Raw genomic sequence first — 24,783 nt, forward strand, 5'->3', positions numbered from 1 at the left:
TCTGGTTGTCGTTGACACAATGGCACAAGTACTCATCTAGTAGCTCTCTGAATCTCTTCATTTGTTGGTCTATTTGTCGGTGATAACTCGAAGAGATGTCAAGATGTGACCTGAATATCCTGAAAAACCCTGTCAAGAAGTTGTTAGTGAACATTAAATCTTGGTCACAAATAATAACTTGGGGAACACCCCAATGTTTCACAACAGTCACAAGGAACAATTGTGTTGTCTCCTCAGCCGAACAATACTTTGGTGCTGCCATGAAAGTACCATACTTCTTCTGCTCCCCCTTGTCTTGTTGGCAAGTGAGACAAGTTTTGGTATAATCAACCACATCATCCCGCGTGTACGGCCAATAATACCTCCCCAGTAGTCCTATCATTGGAGTCATTCTCCGCGAATACCCCTCAACGAACTTCCCGCATTATTTAGTAAGGCCAAAAAAGGAACGCAACTTCTTCACTGTCGTGGGGATCTTCCGTTCTTGAATCATCCTTACCTTCTCCATATCCCTCTGGATACGACCTTGTTCAACCACTTGACCAAGGAATTTGTTGCTTCGCCGAGCGAAAGAGAAATTCTCCTTCTTCACATCCAGACTGTTTCCCCTCAACCTGTCAAACACCTTTCGTAGATGTTCTTCATGTTTCCTTTGAAACAACACTGATGCTCCCAATGGTGTTTTGGAAGGGCGAACACATCCCGCTTCCAATTCATCAAGTTGCTTCCCCAACTCTACTATCTCTCGAGGCGCAATCCAATATGACCCTTTAGTAGGTGGTTTCACTCCTGATAACAACTCGATCTCATCCTCCACAGTCCGTCGTGAAGGCAAATTGTGAGGCAGCTTATCTAGTAATAGCTCCTTATACTCATCCAACACCGCTTGGATGGTCGTAGGCTCCAACTCTTGGCCTACTTCTTTGTCTACCACCACCGAGGCTAGACGTGTTTGCTCACCCTGACCCAATCCCTCATTGAGTTGTATGGCTGAAAGGGACTTCCCGTCGTCTCCTTTCGTTGCAACGACTTGCACCATGCACGAGTGATCTCCCATCAGACACAGGGAACCAGCCAAAGGCATCAGCACTGCCCTCGTTCTCCTTAGGAACTCCATTCCTAGAATGACTGGAAAGTCATCCAATGGCACCGCTGTAAAATTCGCATAACCTTCCCACTGTCCCAGCTTTACAATCACTTGCTTGGCTACTCCCAGAGTAGGCTGGGCTACAGAGTTAACTGCTTTCATGCGTCCCGTATCCTTCTCTAAGGATAAGTTGAGTCTCCATGCTTCCAACTGCGAAACAAAATTATGAGTAACCCCCGCAAGTACTCTTCCCATTTATCCTCAAGTCCACAAACATTAACCCTTTTGCTTGTGTAACTTTTGGTGTTTTTTCCTGCTTTTCCCATGCGCTCACCAACCGCACCGAACCCACCCTCGGGGCATCATCCTCTTCCTTATCGTCTTCCACTGCCTGCTCTGCAATGGAAGTCTGTAAAGCATTAAGTGATGCTTTGTGAGGGCACTTAAAAACTCTATGAGGCCCACTACACAAGTGGCACAAAATTTTACTCTTCCCTTTTCCATTGGCTGTGTTGAACCCTTGAAACGACGAAACTTCCTTTAAGGTTGATGATTTAGAGTCAGCTCCCCCACTCTTGGGTTTGCCATTCTTGAAAGACTTTCCACAGTTTCTCTCTCCGCCAAACCGTTTGGACGAAGCGGTATCATCATCAGCATAGTCAGTCAAGCGTTCTGCAGCCGCTTGTGCAGTTGACAAGTCTTGAACCCTTTGCCTATGAAGTTCAGTTCTTGCCTACGGTTTCATCCCCTCAAGAAAATAGAACAACTTGTCCTTCTCCGACATATCCCGAATATCTAACATTAAAGCAGAAAATTGTTTCACATATTCGCAGATCGACCCCGTATGCTTGAGATCTCTCAGTTTTCTCCTTGCATTATACTCAACATTCTCAGGAAAGAATTGGGCCTTGAGCTCTCTCTTCAAGTTTGCCCATCTATCAATTACACAGCTTCCATTTTTAATTTCTCTATACTTGGTACGCCACCACAGTTTGGCATCACCAATCAAGTACATGGTCGCAGTATCCACCTTTGCCTGTTCTGAGGCCATCCTCACAACGCAAAAGTACTGCTCCACATCAAATAAGAAGTTCTCTAACTCCTTGGCATCTCAGGCACCCCCATATGTCCTAAGTTCTGGCACCTTAGTCTTGCTAACTCCCGGAGTGTTGGAGTTCCCCATAATGAGAACCATCACATTCATCTTTGCATCCAGATCTGCCATCCGGGCCTCCAAAGTTTCCACAGTGTGGTGAAAGTCCTCTGACATTTCAGTTGTCAAACTTGCTTGATGCTGCTATGATCCCATCACTTCATCAACAAGTCCCCTCAGTTGGGCCATCTCATTGGCCATATTGTTGGTTGTCTCTTCAACCTGTGCTTCCAATGCACTGATTCTTTCAGCGTTGTTTGGTGCCATGGTCACTTACCAAAGCTTCCCACATCCAACGACGAAGGCAATCGAATTCATGTAGCAACTCAACCTTGGGCTCTCACCAAGTGTCATCGACTTGGCTCTAATAATGTTACGGTCCGACTATTTTCACCCCCTTGTGAAGGGTCGTGCGGCGCTAGCTAAAGCACTCTTGTTTTAACTAGCCAGCCTATCGTTTACCAACATTTATCCACGACGCACTTTCATTAACATTCATTCAAATAGCAGCGGAAACAGTAATCAATTCATGAAAGTCGTGGCAAGCAAGCAGTAAACATTGAAGCAAACGTAATTCATTAACAAATCCTCCGTTGACATAGTGTACTTAGCGAGGGAGGCAAGTAGGCTAAGCACGTTGACAATTGCTAGTGAGTTTTACAATGATTGATGAACACTTACCCTCCCCTAAAGAGGTTTTTATATAATTATCATCCTGACACTAGGAAACATCAAAGTGACCGAGGAGTCATGCTGCCTTATTTGGCACACAAAGACACTACTAACAGAAAATAACCCTACACTAGTATTTACATGATGGAAACCCATCCCAAGAACACGAGATAAGCGGTCACAAGCAAGCATAATGCCCTGAACAAGCTTAGCTCGTGACAACATGTCACGACATCTGAAAATGACATAGATAGGGCATGCTGATCCCCATCATCTTTCCCGAGCCCTAAAGAATTCTTCTCCAAAGAATCAGAGGTGAAGTACTAGGAGTAACATTCTGAGTTAAGATGAAGGAGATCTCACCTCTCCATTTGACTAAGTACTTTCGGTATGATCCTGTTTGTGTAAACTTTGTCTTGTCATCCAAGATTACATCAAGGCTCTTGGGCATGGGTAGGGGTAGAGGCATAGGCAATTTCGGTTTTTCAGGTTCAAGAGGAGTGGGAAATGGAGTGGGGTCACCTACAGGGTTAGAATTTGAAGGTTCCACAAAAGAAGATGCTACAAGAAATGGGGTGATATTTTTAACATTAAAAACATTGCTTATGCTAAAATCATCAGGAATATTAAGCATCTAAGCATAAGAACCAGTTTTCATTAAAATTTTGAAATGATCCATCTTGTTAGCATGTAACTTCCTCACCTTTCCTACAAGAATTTGCTCAAGACGAATACAAACCATAACCATATCACCCATTAAAAATTCTTTCAATATGCAATGTATATCAGCACAATATTTATGATGTTCAAAATTTAAATTAACCTTCATTCTTACTTAAGAGTATAGATTGTGTATATGCTTTGCAAAAACATCAGTTGGCTCACTCACTCTAGACTTAAGTGGTAGTGGAATAAGATCTACGGGCTTCCTAGGACTATATCCTGTGATAACCTGAAATAAGCTAAGGCATGTGGTCCTATTCACTACTTCAACTTGCCAATTGGTTTGTGAGTGATAAGCACTAAGATATTTAAGTTTGGTGCCTAACATGGTCCTCAAGGCTTTCAAGAAGTAACCTATGAGTTGTACATCTTCATTGGTAACAATGGTTTTGAGAAAGCTTTTCTCGGTGACAATCTTGTTGGTTGCTTTATCATTGATGCACATCCCCCAAGTGTCATCTTTCTTGGGAGTAAGGAGAGTAGGGCGGGCACATAGACTTATGGTATCCTGAATAGAGTCATGTTCCCTCATTTCATTCACTTGTTTCATCAACATCTCATGTTTTATTGGGTTTACTTTATGATGTGATAAATGAGGCAAAGATGAATTAGGAACAAGATCCGTGACATGTGGAATCTTTCTCACAGGAGATAACTCACTAGGTGGTTCAAGAATGACATTCTCAAACTTGGAAAGTATAGGTGATACTTCCAGTGTTGTGTCATGCTCAAGAAGGGTTGTTTCAATCTCCTTAGTAACATCCACTAACACTACCGTTGTATTTTGACTTTCTTACTCACAGCTTTTTACTCATGGTGTTCAAGGATTCACCACTAGTTTCTTTCTTTTCCTTTTTCTTTTTCTCACTATCTTCCCTTTCAAGTGTTGGGTTCATGGTGGGACATTGTTTGGAAAAATGTCTTTGTACTGCACTACCAGAGCTTTGGTGAGAGTATCCAGTCATAGGTGCTTTTCCTTTGTCCATAGATTGTTGGATTGTGGAATTGCTCCCTCTAGAGATATTTTGACCTGATTTCGCTGGTCGTGACTTGTCATAACTCTGTATCTCTCCCGAGTATTGACTCATTTGAAGACCTATGGGCCCGTTAGTCATTTGCTCAAAGTCATGAGCTAAATTATAGGCCTGTTCAAGGGACTCAGTATGATGGGGGAACAGTTTTCTCCTCAATTAGGGCTTTAATCCTAGGCAGAACTGGGAGATTTGCTGATTAACAGTCTCATAGACATCACATCTTATAGACAACTCATCGAATTGACACATGTATTCTGAAACAGTCATGTTACCTTGACGCAAGCTGTAAAGTTGATCTATAAGGTGCTCTCTATAACTAACGGGTACATACTTCTCCCTTAACCTATCCTTCATTAGATCCCAAAGCTCAATGGGTCGATGATCTAACCTCGCTTCCTGCCTCTCGACATTCATCCAATAAAGCTTGACTTGCCCCATTAACTTCATTTTTGCAAACTTAACCCGATTAGGGTTAGTCACCTTACACCAATCAAAATAGGAATCCATCCCAATCAACCAATCTTGGAAGACTTTAGGATCCATCTGCCCATCATACGTGGGGGCTTCTATCCTCATCACATCCTTGTAAGGATCACAATGGTCCCTATGGTAAGGTCTCCTAATGTGAAAGTCATCAATGTCATAGTCCTCATCATTCCAATGTTGGGCATAGGGCTCATGAAGTGGGGGTCTCTTAGCAAAGTCATCTTAATGAGTCACTCACCTTTGTGGAAGAAGAGGAGGTCTTCCTCTAGGAGGCATAGGTGGTTCTCTTTCATCATTAATCCTACGACCTCGGAAAGAATTCCTAACTTGAGCAGACATCTTAGGGGTTGGGGAAGGATTCAAACACACTAGGGAAACCCTAGAATGGTGTTTGGTCACACAAGGTAGGGTCAAGTGTAAACCTAACCAAACTAATTCAGAATATAGGTGGGCTGTTTTGGGCAAAATCCTGAGTTGTTTTAGTCTAAACCTGCGAGCTACGGGAATGGGACTTTGAGGGTTCAGCCTAACTAAACCTAGGCTCTGATACCAAGATGGTGTAGGACGGGTAAGGGTGGCCTAGTCCTACGGTTTCAACCCTCACACAAGCACACACACTCGAGACAATTTGATTTAAGAAAGCAATTAACTAAACATAAACACAATAAAGCAAGCTTCATTTCACATGTTTTAGGATTTTTAAAAGGTGTATCATGTTGTTATGAAATAAGTCCCAAGAGTTCTTTCACAAAGGAAACAAGTTGAAACTGCAGTAAAGATGTTATTTCAATATTTCAATAAATAAGTTCTATGTTTAGCACAGCAGTATTCCACAATTGATTTATACTAGCAAGCAGTAATATTGAAACTCTAAGGATTCAGATATGCAATTTAAATTTTGGAATTTCAAAATTTCAGGCAAAGGGTTTATCAAATATGAAAGTGCAGAATTTGAAACTAAGGATTTAGTAATAGTAGGGGCTGTAAGATATAACAAAAAATCAATTAGAAACTGATGTTACCATGAAAGTCTATGGATGCTTGACATTGTTCAACATGCAGTGGGATCGCACCTGGAGTCCTTTGTGCAAGCTTGTGAATACTAATAATGAACGCAGCAATGTAATGGAGGGGAAGTGGAACTGCTATAAGTATGTAATGATCCAAATGAATGCTGAATTTACCAATCAAAATGATGGTTGACTTGACGATATTCTACACAAGATAGAACTCTCCCGAAGTCCTTCGTGCAAACTTTGAAATGTAATATGTATGCTACAATGGAATGGTGGATTGTTGGCCTTGGGTGTAACTTGGTGGTGGCAGTGTGGGTAATGGAGGGAAGTTGTGAAAGTGGGATAGGGATGGAGTCGCTAGATAGAATAGTGGTCTCTCACGACCTAATCTCCGAGGAAAACAACATAGCCTCTCACTATACAATCACAAGGATTGGACAAAGCTTAACAAGCTTCACAAAGGAAAAACCTTTCTAATTCAATAACAATACATTTCTCTCTACATAGTTCTTACAATGAATGGGTATATATATAGCTAGCATGGGGGGACAAAGAATTAATAAGCTTAGCTAGCATGGGGGCACAAAGATATTAAACAACTAACAATTCCCACACAAGCATGGGAGGCACAAATAATAAAGACACCAACTTATTAGACACATTAATTACTCTTACAAGTTACTAACAAAATAAATGCTCCAACTTTCTAGACACAATAAATACTAAGCACAACTTACTAACACTTCAACTCACTAGACATACTCACACAATTTCCTAACATACACATGCAAGCAAGTTGTCTTGCATGTTTACAAATTAAATAGAAACAAAAGTCAAATGGAGACCCAATTTGTGTGGGGCCAATGGAGCCGTGTGGGGCCCACAAGGGAGGCCCAATTCGTGAGGGGCCAATGAAGTCGTGAGGGGGGCCACAAATTGTGCTAGTTCGAAGGCTCGAACCTCAAAGACGAAGGGCTCCTGGGATGGCTCTCTTGCTGGCGAAGGCTTGACGACTTGAAGATGTGTAGACGAAGCTTGGACTGCTAGTTTCGTGCTGGTTCGAAGGCTTGAAGACAAAGCCTAGATCTGCTACTTCGAGTTGAAGCCTGCTGGTTCGAGTCTGGCTACGTTTTCTTTCTTAAAAGGTTAAAAAGAAAAATGAAGTTAAAGGTTAGATATCTTAGGCACGACTCACTATGCCTACATGCACCTATTGAAGGTCGCCTCGCCTCAACCCTGATGAGGTGCTAGCTTCGTCACCCCACTGCACCTCACACCTAGGCCTTTTGACTACTATGGTGAAATATATTAATTAAAAACTTTGGATCGTTAGATTTAGTGTTATGGAACATTCCACGTGTTGGAACATTCGTACCAATATGTAGTTCGCTAGGGTGTTAGCATTTTCTAGTAACTATGCATTGCACAAACTTTATTTCTAAAAAGGCTTATAATAAGTAATCTTCTTTCAAAATGTTGGTAAAATCTTGATAGAGTAATGAGTTCACAGAACAACAAGAGATGTACAGGCGATGAACTTCCAAATATAGAGATCATATCCTATCTATAGAGTACACTTTTGAGATTATCAATCATAGATATATGATATTTAAAAGAATAATTAAAGAAGCGATCTTTTAATGGAGCCAGTATACCATACCTTGCTTGTATCCCGAAAAGAATTGACACCGGGTAATCTGTCCTCATCGGGGACAAAGACTTTCTTTAAGAGAATATCTCCATTTTGAACAATCCGCAAGCCAATTTTGTTTTCTATTTTAGTAGCCCTTAGTCCTGGGGCGTCCTTCTTCACTATATATCTGAAGCAGGCAAAAGAAGCACAAACATGTTAGGAAAAGGAATTTACCAATATGGAACTCAAGTACAACTACAAGAAAATCATACCTAATGTTGCAAGCACAAATTCAACCATTCAAGTATCATAATAAAACTTCAACCTAAAGGAAAGGAAGCACAAACTACCATTTCATTATTTCCTACATAGAAACATTAGCACATCACATGAAACTAACCACCAATTCGAAGGCTTTGTAGAAGTTCGTTGTTCACTGCAGTTCATTTCCTATTCAAAAATTACAACGCCACACCCATTTGCCATCCTATCTTCTTTGGAAAAATGTAAGAAAAGGGGGTCTCACTTGAATGTGTGTCAAAATCCCCACAGGTACAAGGTACAGCCCTTCCATATATGTTAGAAGTTTTTTAATCACTGCCTTGCAAACCATTATTCACTTAAAGGTAGGGGTGTACAAAAATTACCAAAAAACCGAAAACTAAACTGAAACCAGACCGAAATCACAAGCGGTTCAGTTTTTCAGTTTTCAGTTTCTGGTTTCGGATTCCGTTTCCAAACACATAAATTTTTGGTTTTGGTTTCGGTTTCAAAAATATAACCAAACCAAAAAAAATCAAAAAATCGATTTAAATAAAAAATTAATATATAAATTAATATAACTACTTAATATATATATGGGATGGGGAGTGACCGAGTGAGGGACTAGGGTTTCACTCGATTTCTCTCTGCACTACGAGTCACCGATGCCTCTCTAAGTCTCTGCCTCTCCCTCAAATCAGACTTTCGGATCCGATCTAGGTCTCTCTCTAACTCTTGTCGTCGTCGTTGTCACTCGTCACTGGCACACTACTCTGAGCCTTCGAGCTATCGGCAACTCGCCGACTCTACCTCTCTCAAGTTCTCTTTCTCTCTCGGACTCTCTGTCTCTCAACTCTCACTCTTCGCGAGAAGCCGAGAAGCTCGCCAGTCACCTTCTCAGTTCTCGCCTCTGCTCTGCGCACGCAGCGCAGCTTTGCTGCACCACCCCTGCGGCTTTGCCTCCCTCCCCTTTCCTCTCAACTCTCAAGCAACAAAGGACCTAAGGTACCACCCTGCTCCGCTTATTAACTTTTAAATTGATCCTATATTCAGCAATTATCAAGGAAATAAAATTGTAGAATATTGAAATTCTTTCTCACTGTCCTTAACAACGAAACACTAAAAATTGGATCCTTTAAATTTTCCTTTCCTTTCCCAATGTTCTCTAAGTTCCAAACAGGGCCATGAGGATTTATTCTCATGGCAAAGATGTCACTATCCTCAAAGAGATAGATAGCAGATTAAGCAAACATCAAGCACAGGAAAAAGATGATGAATCTTCCCACAATGCTAAAAATGGGGTATGTCCCTGCCACACCCAAGCGATCATTGTTTTGAAAGAAAAGATCATTGTCGAAGATTCTAGAACCAAGAACTTCCATGATTGTAGGGAATGGTATGACAATAATGTAATAATTGCAAAATGGTTTTAATATAATTTAGTAATGGAACTGTTTTATGAAATTTAAAGGACCTATTGGCTCTATTGTGCTCTAGAGGGTATTGACTTGAACTCGTTATCCACCAATTGTGGCGAAGGCAAATAAACCCTTAACCTTAAGGAATGGACATTTGTAACGTGCTTTGAAGCCACTTTCTACTACTTAAATCATTTGTATCCACAACTTGTAGAATCCTATATTCACTTTAAATGTTGTTATAACAAGGTGGAATTTTTGCCATTTTACATGGCTTTTAAGACATAACAAAGACTTAAATTTAGCTGTAGGATATGATTTGAACTCTTGCTTGAGTTGATGCTGGGCTGGCCACAATAAATTTTAAGAAATTTAATGCTTTTGCCATCTTTTGTGTGAATATCGACTTAAATATGCCTCATCTAATGAATTTGCACCTATGCATGATTTTTATAAATGTCTGAATTTGGGGACGACGCAAGTCTCAATACAACTCCTTGTTCGAGCCCAAACCCAAGTCCACGCCCAAGCATGAATATAGAATTAGGAGATAATGTTGCTACTTCAGCAATAGAGTTGGGTGAGAAGAGGAAATTTAAATCAAGATCAGAGGTATGGGACCATTTTACTAGATTATGTGTTGATGACATTCCATAGATAAAAGCTCAATGTAAATATTGCCCGAAAGTGTTCTATGCTGATTCAAGAAGAAATGGAACAAGAGTTTTGTGGAATCACTTGAATACACGTGCTAAGTATCTCTATAGGAGACCTCGTGATCGTAATCAATCACAAATTAACTTCAAACCATAAACAAAAATGGAAGAAAAACAATTAACATGCCAAATATATGATGCCGGTGTTCTTAGAAAGGCTTTAGCATATATGGTGATAGTGGATGAATTACCTTTCAGATTTGTGGAGGGACAAGGTTTTAAATATTTTTGTGGCCTCATGGACCCTAGATTTAAGGTTCCATCACGAGTGATAGTGGCAAGGGATTGTCTTCTTTTATATGGAAAAGAGAAAAAGAAATTGAAAAAAATTTTGAAACATAGTTGTCAACGAGTTTGCCTTATAACAGACACTTGGACGTCTTTACAGAATGTCAGTTACATGTGTTTAACTGATAATTTTTTTGACAATGAATGGAGGTTACAAAAAAAAATTTTAAGTTTTGGTCCAATTCCTAATCACCGAGGGAAAGTGTTAGGTTTTGCTATTGAGAAAGCTTTGCTAGATTGGGGAATAGATAAATTTTCTACTAATACTGTAGACAATGCAAGTTCTAATGGTACAGCCATTAGTTACTTAAAGAGGGTGAACAATTGGAAGGGTAGTGTGCTCAATGGTGAATTCTTGCACATGAGGTGTGTTGCACATATCATTAATTTAATTGTGCAACATGCATTGAAACTTGTGGGAGATTCAATACTTCGAATTAGGCAAGCAGTAAAATATTTAGGCAATCACCTAGTAGAACTGCAAAATATAAAGAGTGTGCAAATGAGGAAAAGGTTAATTGTAAAAAACATTTGTGTTTGGATGTGCCTACTAGATGGAATTCCACATATATGATGTTGGACACTGCTCAAAAATTTCAAAAAGTTTTTTATAGATATGATGAAAAAGATTGATATTTGCACTTGATCTTTCGAGAGATGGTGGAAAAGGAAAGCCAATGGAAGATGATTGGGATAATGTGCGGAGGATGGTGCAAATCTTAGGATGTTTCTATGAATTCACTTTGCGTGTTTCTAATTCTAATTATGTGACTTATAATACTTTTTTCAATGAAATTTGCATGGTTAATGCTTTTTTTGGAAAATTGGTGCAATAGTGATGATTTTGAATTAAGTGAAATGGCATTCAAAATGAAACATAAATATGATGATTATTGGGGGAATCCAAACAAGCTGAACATGATGATGTTTGTTGCCACCGTTCTTGATCCTCGATACAGGTTAGAGTATGTGGACTGGGGCCTTTCTCAACTATTTTCTCCTCCTACATCATCAATTTTGAGAAAAAAGGTGAAAGATGTTCTTTTTTTAATGTTTGATGAGTACAAAAATGAGGGTAGACAATGCAATGGACCTAGTGGTAAAACTTCTGAAATTAGCTCCGGTTCTTCTAGTGGTAGGGACCATTTGGTGGATGCTGAGCAACCATCAATGAAGATAAGGATGCTTATGGTAGATAAATTCAAGAGGCATAGGTCAGAAAAAGGAGGTGGGGAAGGCAAGAGTGATCTTGATAGGTATCTTCCTAAAGACCTTGAAGAGCCAAGTCATGAATTTGATATTTTAGGATGGTGGAAGATATTTCCTATCCTTTCACAACTAGCACATGATGTTTTGGCTATCCCCATAGCTACTATTGCCTTTGAGTCTACATTTAGTACGAGAGATCGTGTTCTTGATTCTTTCAGGATATCATTGACTACTAGGATTGTGGAGGCTCTTATATGTTCTCAAGTTCGGTTGTGAAATTCACCATTACCAGTGAACTATGAAGAAAGCCTTGAAGAACTTGATAAACTTGAGAAAGGTAAAAAAAAAAAAATTCTTACAGCATCTTTTCACATTTACTAGTTGTTTTATTCTAATTATTGTTTTGTATTTATTTTCTCTAATTTATTGACTTTTTATTTTTCATTCATTTCAAAATTTGATTAAATTGGCATAAATTCTTCTAGTATTGACACCGTTGATGATATATTGGTAAGATTATGTGTTCATCTCTTTTTATGAACAATTGAACATTGATCGTCAATTTAATTTTATCTTGTTATAACTTTCATATTGTTTCATTTTATTAGGAACCATAAATGATGAATCATGCTTGCATGGAGATTGGAGAATTCAAGCTACAATCTTTGAAGATTGAAGAATATGGATTGAAGAATGTGGATGACTTCAATTTCTCAAAATTTTAAACCATTGATTTTCTCTTTTGATGAACTATTTGAATGTCTGTTTTCATTTGTAATTTGGGATTTTTATATTTTCTTTGTTTATTGTGAATGTTTGCTTGCTTGTTTTATGAAATTAGGGATAGAGAGATTTAATTATTAAAGTGCCCAAGGATTGGGACATTGTGGTTAATTGATATGTAATTCGCATTATGATGGTTTGTAGGAGCCACTAAGCTACTAAGCTAGTAGGAATTAGGAACAAAGAGAAAAAGGTCCAACAAGACATACACGTTTTCAGCTGTCTAAACAATTTAATAGGTTTAATTTTGTTAAAATTATGAAACATTATAAAAATCAAAATGCCCAATAGATTCTCAACAACCCTAATGAAAAATAAATATTGAATATTTTGAATATCAGTATTTTGAAAATTGGTTAAAAACCAAAAAAAGGGTAACCGAACCGCTGAATGTTCAGCTCTCCATGAGATAACACGTTCGGGTCGGTTTCGATTTCAGTTTTGGAATTTCAAAAACTGCAATTTTCGGTTCAGTTTTCAGTTTTGCCCATAACCGAACCGCACAAAACCCGATTACACCCCTACTTAAAGGTAGCATTTTCTGCCTAGACTGCTGTTCGTCACATGCCGACTTTGTTCATAAGATTTGAACTGCCTTTTTCTCTTTAGTCTGATTCCCCTATATGCCTTGGGTTTAGACATGCCAATGCATGCACTGCACCTGGTGTTGGGATTCTAAAGATTGGAACATCAGGGCAGATTCTTCACACCTCCCACCCCCACTGGCAACAACAACAAGCCTTAAGCCCCACTAGGTGGGGTCGGCTATATGAATCCTTTTCAGCCAAATCACCAGATCCAAAGTATTTTCCTCTATTAGATTAAGGGCTATTAAATCATTCCTCACTACCTCATTCCAAGTTATTTTAGGCCTACTCCTACCCTTTTTCATGCCAGTAACCATAACTCACTCACTCCTCACAGGTGCTCTACTAGGCCTGCATTCCAAATGCCCAAACCATCTAAGTCGCTCCTCCCTTATCTTGTTTTCAACCGGTGCTATGCCTAAATTATTGTGTAGATATTCATCTCTTACTTTATCTTTTAATGTTAAACCACTCATCCACCTTAACATTCGCATCTGAGCAACTTTCATTTTTTGTACGTGTTTCTTAGTTGCCTAGCATTCTGATCCATAAAGCATAGCTAGCTTTATAGTCATCTTATAAAACTTTCCTTTTAATTTTAAGGGTATTCTACGATCACAAAACACACTTGACACACTCCTCCATTTTAAACAACCTGTCTTAATTCTATGTGCTACATCTTTATCAATTTCTCCTTCACCTTGTATAATAGATCCAAGATATCTAATTCTATCAGTGCTATTTATCTCTTGATTATCCAATTTAATCTTCTCTCTGTTGCTACTCCTTACATTACTGAAATTACATTTCATTTATTTTGTCTTATTCCTACTTATCCTAAACCTTTTAGACTCTTATGTGGCTCTCCAAAGTTTTAGCTCCACTCCACTCCTACTATCATTAGTCAACACGATATCACCTACAAACAACAAACACCAAAGGATCTCATTTTGGATATTCCTAGTAATTTCATCAATTACTAAAGTAAAAAAATAATGATTAAAGTAAAACTTTGATGTACACCTATTGTGATTGGAAATTCTCTAGAATCTCCTCCTACAGTCCTAGCACTAATTACTACTCTATCATACATATTCTTAATGGCCTCCGTATATCTACTGCAAACTCCCTTCTTTTCTAATGCCCACCAAAATACCTCCCTATGAACTCTATCATAAGCTTTCTCTAGGTCAATAAAAACAATATGCAAGTCCTTCTTTCTTTTCCCTAAACTTTTTCATTAAACTTCTTAAAAGATAAATAGATTCTATTGTTGATCTCCCAAGCATAAATCAAATTGATTTTATGAAATCTTTGTTTCTAATGTTATTCTATATTCAATTACCCTTTCCCATAATCTCATCATGTTGGCCTTACAAGGCTTAAAATCATGTTTTGATGATACCAAACAATAGGAACTTAACATATTTGATTGAGTGATAATATTTTAGGATTCAAGTATATGAATAAAAGGATGAATACTAACAAGAATCATTGAAAGCTTATACATCAAAAAAAGATGATCATATGAAGCTTAAAGAGTAAAGGCATGGATTCCAAGATGATATATCAAAGCTTGAAGATTATGAGAGCAAGGATATTAAAGAGAAAACTAAAAGTATATTAAAGCTTGAAGACAAGATGGAGCCAAAGCAAGCATGAAAACTTAAGTGTTTAGAATGTCAAAGTCTTAAGAAGTCTTTATGTAAGTATTTCATATTTGAATATCTTGAAATATGTTGAAGCTCTTTAGGATGCCATATAGACTTAGAGACCAAATTTTTGAAAACCCTGGAAAATGCTTTTTAAAAATCCTATTTGAGTTTTTGAAACAACAAGGAATCAAAGACGTAAAAATGAAAGTTTTTGAAAAGTTGAAACAATTCAACCGACTGACCTGAATGAACTATGTTGACTCAGCCAACTGACAAATTGGACTATCTAGCCGACTGACCAATTTGAACTATGTTCACTCAACCGACTGACAATTAACTCCTAAAATTCCTGTACAGACAGAATGGTCTCAACCAACTGACCTATACAAAAACAGGTCCAGTCGAGTGACTCAACCGACTGATCCACAGAGTTTTTAAAATTCAAAAATTCAACGGGAAAATTCTGAAAAATTAGGTTTTCAAATTTAAATGTTCGGGGGCACTCCAAGCAACTAGGGCAACAAGGAAACTCACTCTAAAAACTCTATAAATACTCCTTTAACCCAATGAATTAGAAAACCAAGCATTACAATCAGCATTCAAGCATTCTAATTGCTAAAGCTCTCTTTTGCTCAAACCTTTGTACAACCGAATTGCTGAAAGTTTCCGAAGAACTGATCTTTCCTACACTGATTCATACTACTAATCATCATCTAAGAAGGAATCTTGGTGAATTCTATACTTACGCTTTAATTCTATTTCATATTGATATTTGAATTTTGAAGTATATAGTGCTGAATTTGTACTAATCTGCTCTATGAGAGAGTGTTCTTGTACGCAACGATTATCTTGTATTCTTCCAGTGTTTTCTGACGATTCCAGGTTGTTGGATCGTTGACCAAGCGTGGAGTATCACTTGGAGAAGTGATTACTTCAGCCTATTGAAGGAGTGCCCAAGCGTGGGGTATCGCTTGGAGAGGTGTTGCTCTAGCCTAGTGAAGGAATGGTTGAGTGTGGGATATCGCTTGTAATGGTTTTGTTCCGCCCGGAACAGGTATAGTGGAATCCTTAGGTGATTTGCCTAAGGCGAGGACGTAGGCTGGGGATAAGCCGAACCTCGTAAAAAACGTGGTGTCATTCTCTTTCCCTTACTCTCTTTATTTTTCAACATACCTATAAACTGCGTGGATGATTTAAATTCTTGATCATATATACTACGTAGTTTGGAAATTAAATAAGCTGAAGATTAATTTGTTTTTGGGCTTGCGGAAACCAAAAGGGAGTACGTTGGTTGATCAATAATTTGCGTAAACCGTAAGGGAGTATGTTGATTGGTTAACACCCAAGGACTCTTTAACCGAAAGTTTATTTAAAGTCTAAGTTTTTGGAAAGAGTGTTGGATTTTATATTGCGCATCATATTGAGAAAGCAAAATCATTAATACAGGGTTTTATATCAGCAAGCATACTTTCTCAATCTTTACTTTAAGTACTGAAACTTGCAAGCATTAAAATCTACCTTTGAATTAATCTTGATAGTGCTGCAGTGCATACATGGACTTGTGCTTGGTAAATCAATTGATTGGTTGTTTAAGTTGTGTGGTTGTGGATTGAATAAAGAACTAAGTTTTTGTGTGATTGCTAAATCAACATGAAGTCAAAAATTCATTAAAAGAATTAAAAGTGGTTAAGAATTCATAAAAAGAATTAACTAAAATTTTAATAACTCAATTCACCCCCCTCTTAGGACTACACCTTGGTTTTCACATCATATGACTCATAATCTTAATTCCACGATAATTATTACAATTTTGAATATCGCCTTTGTTTTTATACAAAGGCACTAACATACATTTTTTATACATTTTCGAGGGCATTCTTCAGACATTTTCTTGATTTTTATAATATTATTGAATAGCTCAATTAACCAAATAATTCCTTTACCCCCTAAACATTTCCAAACTTCAATTGGTATTTTATCTAGTCCTATAGATTTCCCACTTTTCATCTTTTTTTAATGTCATCTAAACTCCAAGGACTCTAATTTTGCGAATAAATCTCCTATTTTTAATCTTCTCTTCATTTATCACTTCCAAGTTCAATTTTTCATTTTGGTTTTTATTAAACAACTTATCAAAGTATATCTCTACCACCTCTCTTTTATGTCTTATTTAATTAAGGCATTGTCATTCTCATCCGTTATACATTTTACATCACCTAAATCTTTGAATTTTCTTTCTCTAACTCTAACAAGTATATAAATGTTTTTTTCTCCTCCTTTTGTATCGAGTTTAGTATATAAAGTATCATAAGCTCTATGTTTAGCTTCATCGATAGTCTTTTTAGCATTTTTTATCGCTTCTTTACATTTTTCAAGGTTTTCTATATTTCTAAATTTTTTTCATATTTTATACCAATTTCTTTTTCGTTTTTAATGGCATTTTGGACTTCTCAATCCCACCACCAACTTTCTTCACCACCCAAGTATCTTCCTTTAGACTCACCTAAAACCTCTTTCGCTATCCTTACAATAGAATTTGCCATTTTATTCCAAATAATATTTGCACCAACCTTATCCCCTACTATCCAATCACACTCTTTGTTCATTTTATCTTTGAATTTTACTTTATTATCTTTGTTCAAGTTCCACCATCTAGTCCTCTTGTGTTGATTTATGTTACTCCTTCTCTTCCATTTTTTTTATTTGCATATCGAATACAAAGACTCTAGGTTGTGTAGCGAAACTTTCATATGGAATAACTTTACAATCCTTACAAGATAGACGATCCCCGTTCTTAGTTAAGAAGAAATCTATTTGACTTTTATTGTACCCACTCTTGAAAGTTATTGAGTGTTCTTGTCTTTTTATAAAGCAAGTATTCAATATAACCAAATCGTAAGACATGGCAAAATCTAGGATTGTATTACCGTCCTCATTTTTATCTCTATATCCATGGCCTCCATGTATCCTCTCGTATCCTATATTATCCTTGCCATGTGACCATTCAAATCAGCTCCCATGAATGTCTTTTTAGACATTGGTATCCCTTGTAAAATACTGTCCATATCTTCCCAAAATTGTCTTTTCAAATTTTCTGCTAAGCCTATTTGGGGTGCATACACATTAATGACATTCACTATCTTCAGGCCTAAAACTATCCTAATTTTAATGATCATATCCCCTATTCTTTTAACATCTACTACACTATATTTTAGGTCTCTATCTACAATAATACCCACCCTATTTTTATGTTTCTCTTTACCAGTGTACCAAAGTTTAAATCCTGATTTTTCAATAACTTTTTCTCCTACACATTTCATCTCTTAAAGGCAAATTAAGTTAATTTTCTTTTAAATATTATTTCCACAATTTCCATACTTTTTCTCAAAAGAGTCCCTATATTCCAAGTTACTAATCTTATCTTAGTTTCTTGTGCTAACTTATTAACCCTCTCCACTTTATATTGACCCGATCTATTCCCTTGATCTAGGTGAATTTGGTAAGAATTCATGATAATAAGATACGACAAAGTTTTAAATTGGTTGTCCGCTACCTAATAAAACCATGCTCCTTTATCCAAGCTTGGGAGTGGCTGTGTACAAAGAATTTGTGTTACACAAGCAAAATACACGTTTGCTTTTTTTTTTTTTTTTTTTTAATAGCAAAATTATTTCACATAGACTATTTTCTAAGTCACCCTACAACTAGTAGAAACCACACACACACAACAATGCATTAAAAAATTTTAAAGCATACAATTTTGGTTGTGAATCCAAGTTAGACTAAAAATCCATGCGATAGTACTTTTTAAAAAAAGAAATTGTTATATTCCAAGACTTGCAAATGAAAACACAAAACGGCATAGATTAAGCCTACAAATCCTAAACACAAAATCACCACAGCCAACCGCTATTTTAAAAAATTATTAATAATAGTTATAAGAAACGAAATTACAAGAAAGGAGAAGATCTCACCAGTGACTGAAACTAAAAAGGTAAAGACAACTACCTGAAAAACACCCTTTGATGCAGAAAAATTGATGCGGTGATTGAAATTAAAAGGCAATGATAACTGACTAAAAATACAACAGTAAATATCCCTTGGTGCTGAAAATTTGATGCAATGGCTAAACCGGCAAGGTTGTATTCTAGGCAAAGTTGGGTGCCTCAAGAGAAAGGGCAATAACAGCTGACAGAAAATACCGTAGTAAGTATCCTTTGATGTATGTTGAAAATTTATGACCGATTAACAAAAATCAATTGAAGAATATGGAAAGCAATGAGGGATTGCAAGAATTCTTCAATTCAAATTCAAGATTTGTGATGGAGTTGATTAGTCAACAATGTCGACGTAACCTCTCATGCAACTCACACCACCTCACATTGTCATGGTCAGAGCTACTGCAAACAAAAGATCAATGGACAGCTTAATTGATGACTGACCTAGGAATTCTTGAAGTTTATTTTATCCCAAATCTCACTGAAAAAGAGGTCTGCAAAGAGCTTGATCAAGAATGACAAACCTGTTGGTACCTGAAGGTTCTTTTTCCAGCACGGTCTTGAGCGAAAATACACAATCTTGCAGATTTTCAGAAGCTCAAGAAATCAATTTTGCAAAGAAGACGAACAGAGGAAATGGCTACAGGTAGTGGAAATTGAGATGTGGGCTCAAAACAATTGAGAAAATGTAATTATGGACAATGCCTAAGCAATTTTAGGAGGATTTGCTTGAACAAATATAGAGACCCTTGGCCAGTGATCTCCGCAACTAAAAACCAAAGAAAGCACTCAAGCTCCAAGAATGCAACCGGATCCTGACACGGACGCTAGGATATGGACACTGGGGCCGGAGAAATGTCTGGAGAGAGCGAGGTCTTCGGAAGACCTGGAGAGGCGGAACTAGACTCCAAAGATTCAACTTCTCCCCAACCCCCACTGGCCATGTGCATTTTTTTTGTGTTTTCTTTCTTTCTTTTTTTCTTTTTTAGGCATCTTTGAAAGGCACACTTTTACAGATTCAAGGTCTTTTGCACATCATAATTACCATGTACTTCTTTAGCTTTTTGTTGCTCCTGTATTTTCTGATGTTTCTGAATTGTATTGTTAGTCTCTAAATTTGATAGATTCAAAAGACAGACACAAGTCATAGTCAGCATGCGTTTATGCAAAAGAGTTTGCATGCGCACATTCTCTATGCCATTTTTATTTTCAATATAAGCGTAATCACAAGGCTGACAAAATAAAAAATAATTGCCTACCCATTTATTTGATTTGTAATAGTGTTCCTTGCAAAAATAACCAACACATCTGCAAAAGTACTGTTTCCTATCCATCGTTTTTGGCCTTCAAGAATCCAACCACCTGCCACCTAACCATTGCAATCCCATAAAAGTGACATGCCATGAACTTAAGAAAGCTTAATGCTTATTCAATCCAAATCAAAAAGAATGACTGCCAGTTGCATCAAATATATAAATAAGAAATTGAGATATTGGACCTTTGTTGCTGTTGTTCTTAATGCACTTGCATCACTTCCATAGTCAGGCTCAGTCAAACCCTACAATATGGAGAAAAAATTTGGGCAGTTCAATTATAATCGATGAAGAAATAAAAAATGTGTTCTCAGACTCAATAAACACTCCTAAGAAGAACTGCTTACCCAACAAGCTACAGTGTTTAGTTCAGCCAATGATGGTAAATATTTCTGCTTTTGTGTCTCTGATCCACACAGTGCTATTCTTGACAATTCCAAACAAGTAATCTAATAGTCAAGATTTACTTTACATATATCTGCATTAAAAAAAGAAGTAAATAAATGACATGAATCTCACCAATTGTTAGCATTGCCAGAGAAGAATGGACCAAAATGAAAGTGGAGCAACTCGCATCAACTCTTGCAATTTCTGCGGAAGCAATAGCAGTTCCAGTAATGGAAAGACCAGGACAACCGTAGCCCTGGTAGCAAGAACAAATAAAACATTCCATTTGACATAACTTCAAAAAGAGAGAAACAATATCAATAAACATACAAAAATACCTTGATAGTACCACCAGCAATACGCAGCGCACTTAGCTTTGGAATAACATGAAATGGAAACTCTGCCTTCTCCCAGAACTAAGCATGGGAACCACAAAATAATTATACTCGCAAAATGTAACATGCACTCAAAGCCCATTTATGTTATTAGGTATTTTAAAACAGATACACAAAAACATGTATAAAGTCAAAACTTTTTCCTTTCACTTATCTGTCAAATGGGCTAGCATATCATTATTACACCTCTAAAAAAACTGAGATCTTGGAGCAAAATAGGGATGATACCTGTGCCATTATTGGTGCTATCTCTTTTTCCATGCATTCTCTTACTTTTACCCTGAGTTCCTGCTCCTCAGGAGTTAATAAATCATTAAAATGGTAGTAGTCTGAATCTGTACAATAAAAATAAAAATAAAAATAAAAATAAAAAATATATTTATATTAGGAAGAGAATAACATGAAGATCTAGTATGTAGATATGTAAAAAATTTCGGATGCATCTTGTAAAAAAAATTCCATATCTAGTCATGAATATTGTAAGATACCAACACTTTATCATAAAATTCAATCTAAGCCAAGGAAATAAGTAGGAATACATAAAATGAATAAACTGCAATTCCCAACTAGTTCGAGATTTAGTGTAACAGCTTTTTGCACATGCTGCCAAAAAAATTGGAGATTTTATGCTCAAACCACCACACCTCCCAATTATTGCATATATTTCAAACCACCAATCCTCCTAATAATTGCTGTGTCTGTAGTGTCTCCAGGTGAATGGCCAAAAATCACACGAGCGGAGTGTAGGAGTAGATAATATGAATAAAACCATTATTCTTTAAATCTTGAGCTTTTAGGGTAACAAGTTGTTCCACAATCTTTAGCACAAATCAAATAGTAAAAATCAATCTTAAACTCTTACTGCATGGAGGAAAGAGGGAAGCCGGAGTTGCTTGGGGGAATGCTGCAGAAACATCCAGTGCTGGTAAACCAAAATAAGAGCTCCTGAAATCCTTGTTTGGATCATCTGCAAGACATTGAAAGTAAAACAACCCATTTACTAAAGATTCCGCCCAGAAACATCCTTATCATAACTACTTGACGACTCAACCCCGAAGCGGCCAACAAACCTAGAACATTTTATTCTTGATCAACAATGTGACCTATAAATAAGAACTGGATACAGAAGAAAAATTCAATTGCTACAGGAATTGAGTGCCCTTAAAAATTTGTATCAAACTCAAGGTTCTAGAACAACTTTCTACTCATTATACCACTTTACCTAAAAGTTTAAGTTGTTAGATTGTAGACCAAAAATGCATACCAAGCTTTAACACTCCCCCACACGTGCAACCCGATAGTACATGGAGAGATAAATACATGATAAATAACATCCATGCTAAGGAATACAATATTTTTTTAAACACCACACAATAAATGCGGACAACAAGACTAGAACCCAAGACCTCCTAGTAACCAGCTCTGATATCATGTTAGATAATCACTTTACTTAAAAGCTTAAATTGTTAGGTTGTGGGCCAATAATGTATATCAAGCTTACACTTCCCATATAAAGGAAGAATAAAAAATTCAAAATAGATACCAAAGAAAACAAACAAAAGGTGAAGGATCTAGCACATGTTCAAGGATATAGCAGACCTCCTCCACTCCCAGCCCCAGCCCCAGCCCCAGCCCCCTCTCCCAAAAAAAGAAAAAAATGCATTAACCAGATGGATGATGAATCACTACCAAAGAAAGAACTAAATTTTTTTTCCTTTATCATATATACTATTCAAAAACGCTCAAGAAAAAGGTCCCCTACTCTCCAGGAAAGAATGCAAACTACAATCCATTTCATCCTAGTTAAATCAAACATCAAGAGGGTGTACAATTCCTTAAGATTCAATTAGCATATGTCAAGATGATGGCAAAAAAACTATAGTCAAAAGATTATTTCAAACATTATTTTTATTTTTCAGGGCTGAAAGTCAGTTATTTTAGCTCTAAAATAAATAGAAGCCTTAAAATATAAACAAGTTCAATCAATTGAGCTACTTGGCAAAAGAAGCAAAAGAAAAGAAAGGATTGCTTGCTTTCTCATCATTCTCCAAGTCACTATTTTTAGTCACGTTTATCTGCTTTCAAGCAGCAAACCCGGTGTGCACATGTCGGCTGTTAATATTCTACCGTGCCATCTATGTTGCATTCTTCTGCATATGTGTGCCTCATGCGGTTAATTCTCCCCATGGAATTTGCGGATGGCAATTGGTATTGCAGACTGTAGTAGGTTCGTTTATGACACGAACCCATGCTCAGATTTCTCAGCCAAAATCCACCAAAAATTCGAAATTTTTTCCCCGAAACTCCCTCAAATTTTTACTTTGTTCGTGTCCAAAAATAAAATATCTTTTTGTTACTTTTGGGTTATTAGAAATAAACCTCAAGAAACCACTCCCAAGGCAATAGCTGCCTTTGGAGTCTCTCCAGGCAACTAAGAACCTAACCTCCGCACGCCTTGAATTTATCAACTAAGCTAAATTTTCCTTGGACTTCCGAACAAGGCAACAGAGAGAACAGAAAATAGCTCAACTATCCCGCAAAAGAGCCAAAAATACAGTACACGCTTTTGTATCAGACGGAGCACGAATTATCAAATGAAAGGAATAGTCATACCTTGGGCATTAGACGAATCGACTATCGCCATTGGTACGGAAGAGTTCGCCATTCGTACGGAAGAGTTACGCTAGCGTTAGGGTTTTGAAACGGAACTGGACGAGGGAGAAAACAAACTCGGAAAAGATAGCAATTGAACTGCTTGTGAAGACCAACTACACATTAAAGAGGAAATAAAATGTAGGAAGCCGATTGGAGACGAGGAGGGAGCACGGCTCTGTCTTGAAGTCAGATAACTGCAGCGTGCGTCACGTCCTTATCTGGAGCTCAACTTTTAATGCCAGTCTGGTACTATATTTGCTTCTTACAAGGAATATGATGGTGGGTCAATTGCAGAGGCATAAAATATAATAATTAAAATAAATAGGAAAAAGAAGAAAATTTGATAGTTGACGATTTGGAGAGGGGTGCAGAAAACTGTGATAGTTTTCTTTTTTACTGCGGCGGCAGGATAATAGGATAAATGGTTAAAAAAGTTTGGTTAAAGACCAAACTACCGACAGTTTTTGTGACACCTAGAAAAACCATCAACGATTTTATCTAGCAATGCTGAGATTATAAAAAATCCGACGAGCTTCATTTGTAAATTAAAAACAAAACACACTCTCTCTTTCTCTCACCAAACCCTACGACCCTACCTTCATTTTCCTTCTATTCTCGTTCCGTTAAATCTCGTTTCGACGATCACGAACCACCATGAGGTTTGTGGGAGAATTCTCACTATTTAGGCAGAGTAGGTTTTTAGTTTGGGGTTCTAGGGCATCACTCCAAAACTAAGGTAAGGGTGTTAAATATTAATTTTAATTGTAAAATTTGAGTATTTAGGGCTTAGGGAATATTAAATGATAATATTTTGGAGATTGAGTTGATTAATTTGGGAATAATATAATTTCAGGGTTTTGAGTTTCGAACGTTGTGGGGCGTAGATTTAGAGTTTCAGCAGGCTCAACAGGAAACGGGTAAGAGAATAGATTAAGTCAGGTATTTTCAGAAAAATTTAATGTATATTATACAATATTTGTTTCAAAAAATATATGTACGAAATAATTAGTTTTGGGAATACTGATGTTGAGTTAAGGAAACCTTGATTTTAGATTTAATATTATTTTGTCAGTAAAATATGTTTTCTTGGTCAGATAATATGATATAGTAGTACTCACTTGTGTGGCCTGAGTATAGACGATTTTACCACAGACTTATAACATGTTAGAATATTTTATGTTTTCACAGAGCAAGTATGATTTGACAATAGTTTTAGAAAGATGATGATCAGTATAGAAATTAAGATATTTTTCAGTATATTATGTTAATACAGCCAGCGCAGATGTCGTGAGAATACAGTCGGCGCAGATGTCA

At 37.1% G+C, this 24,783-nt stretch overlaps 1 protein-coding gene across 4 annotated transcripts in view; it reads right to left on the reverse strand.

The window, feature by feature from the left end:
* LOC131168028 (acyl-coenzyme A oxidase 4, peroxisomal-like) overlaps nt 1–23,748 on the reverse strand; it is a 44,103-nt gene extending 20,355 nt beyond the window's left edge. For 2 of the 4 annotated variants that reach the window (XR_009140211.1, XM_058127177.1), the window contains exons 1-9: nt 23,428–23,748; nt 21,677–21,781; nt 21,043–21,149; nt 20,758–20,835; nt 20,552–20,675; nt 20,380–20,453; nt 20,218–20,277; nt 19,979–20,088; nt 7,832–7,991 (exon numbers count right to left, since the gene is read on the reverse strand). Coding sequence is in view for 2 of the 4 variants with exons in the window: in XM_058127177.1 (XP_057983160.1) it covers nt 7,832–7,991; nt 19,979–20,088; nt 20,218–20,277; nt 20,380–20,453; nt 20,552–20,675; nt 20,758–20,835; nt 21,043–21,149; nt 21,677–21,781; nt 23,428–23,479 (870 nt within the window). In the remaining 2 variants the exon portion in view is untranslated. The remainder of the gene's footprint in view (nt 1–7,831; nt 7,992–19,978; nt 20,089–20,217; nt 20,278–20,379; nt 20,454–20,551; nt 20,676–20,757; nt 20,836–21,042; nt 21,150–21,676; nt 21,782–23,427) is intronic. The other 2 variants (XR_009140210.1, XM_058127176.1) reach the window with 2 other exon arrangements.
* Nucleotides 23,749–24,783: the final 1,035 nt, after the last annotated feature.

The sequence above is a fragment of the Malania oleifera genome, chromosome 11, assembly GCF_029873635.1.
Source record: "Malania oleifera isolate guangnan ecotype guangnan chromosome 11, ASM2987363v1, whole genome shotgun sequence".
In the NCBI taxonomy this organism is placed as follows: domain Eukaryota; kingdom Viridiplantae; phylum Streptophyta; class Magnoliopsida; order Santalales; family Ximeniaceae; genus Malania; species Malania oleifera.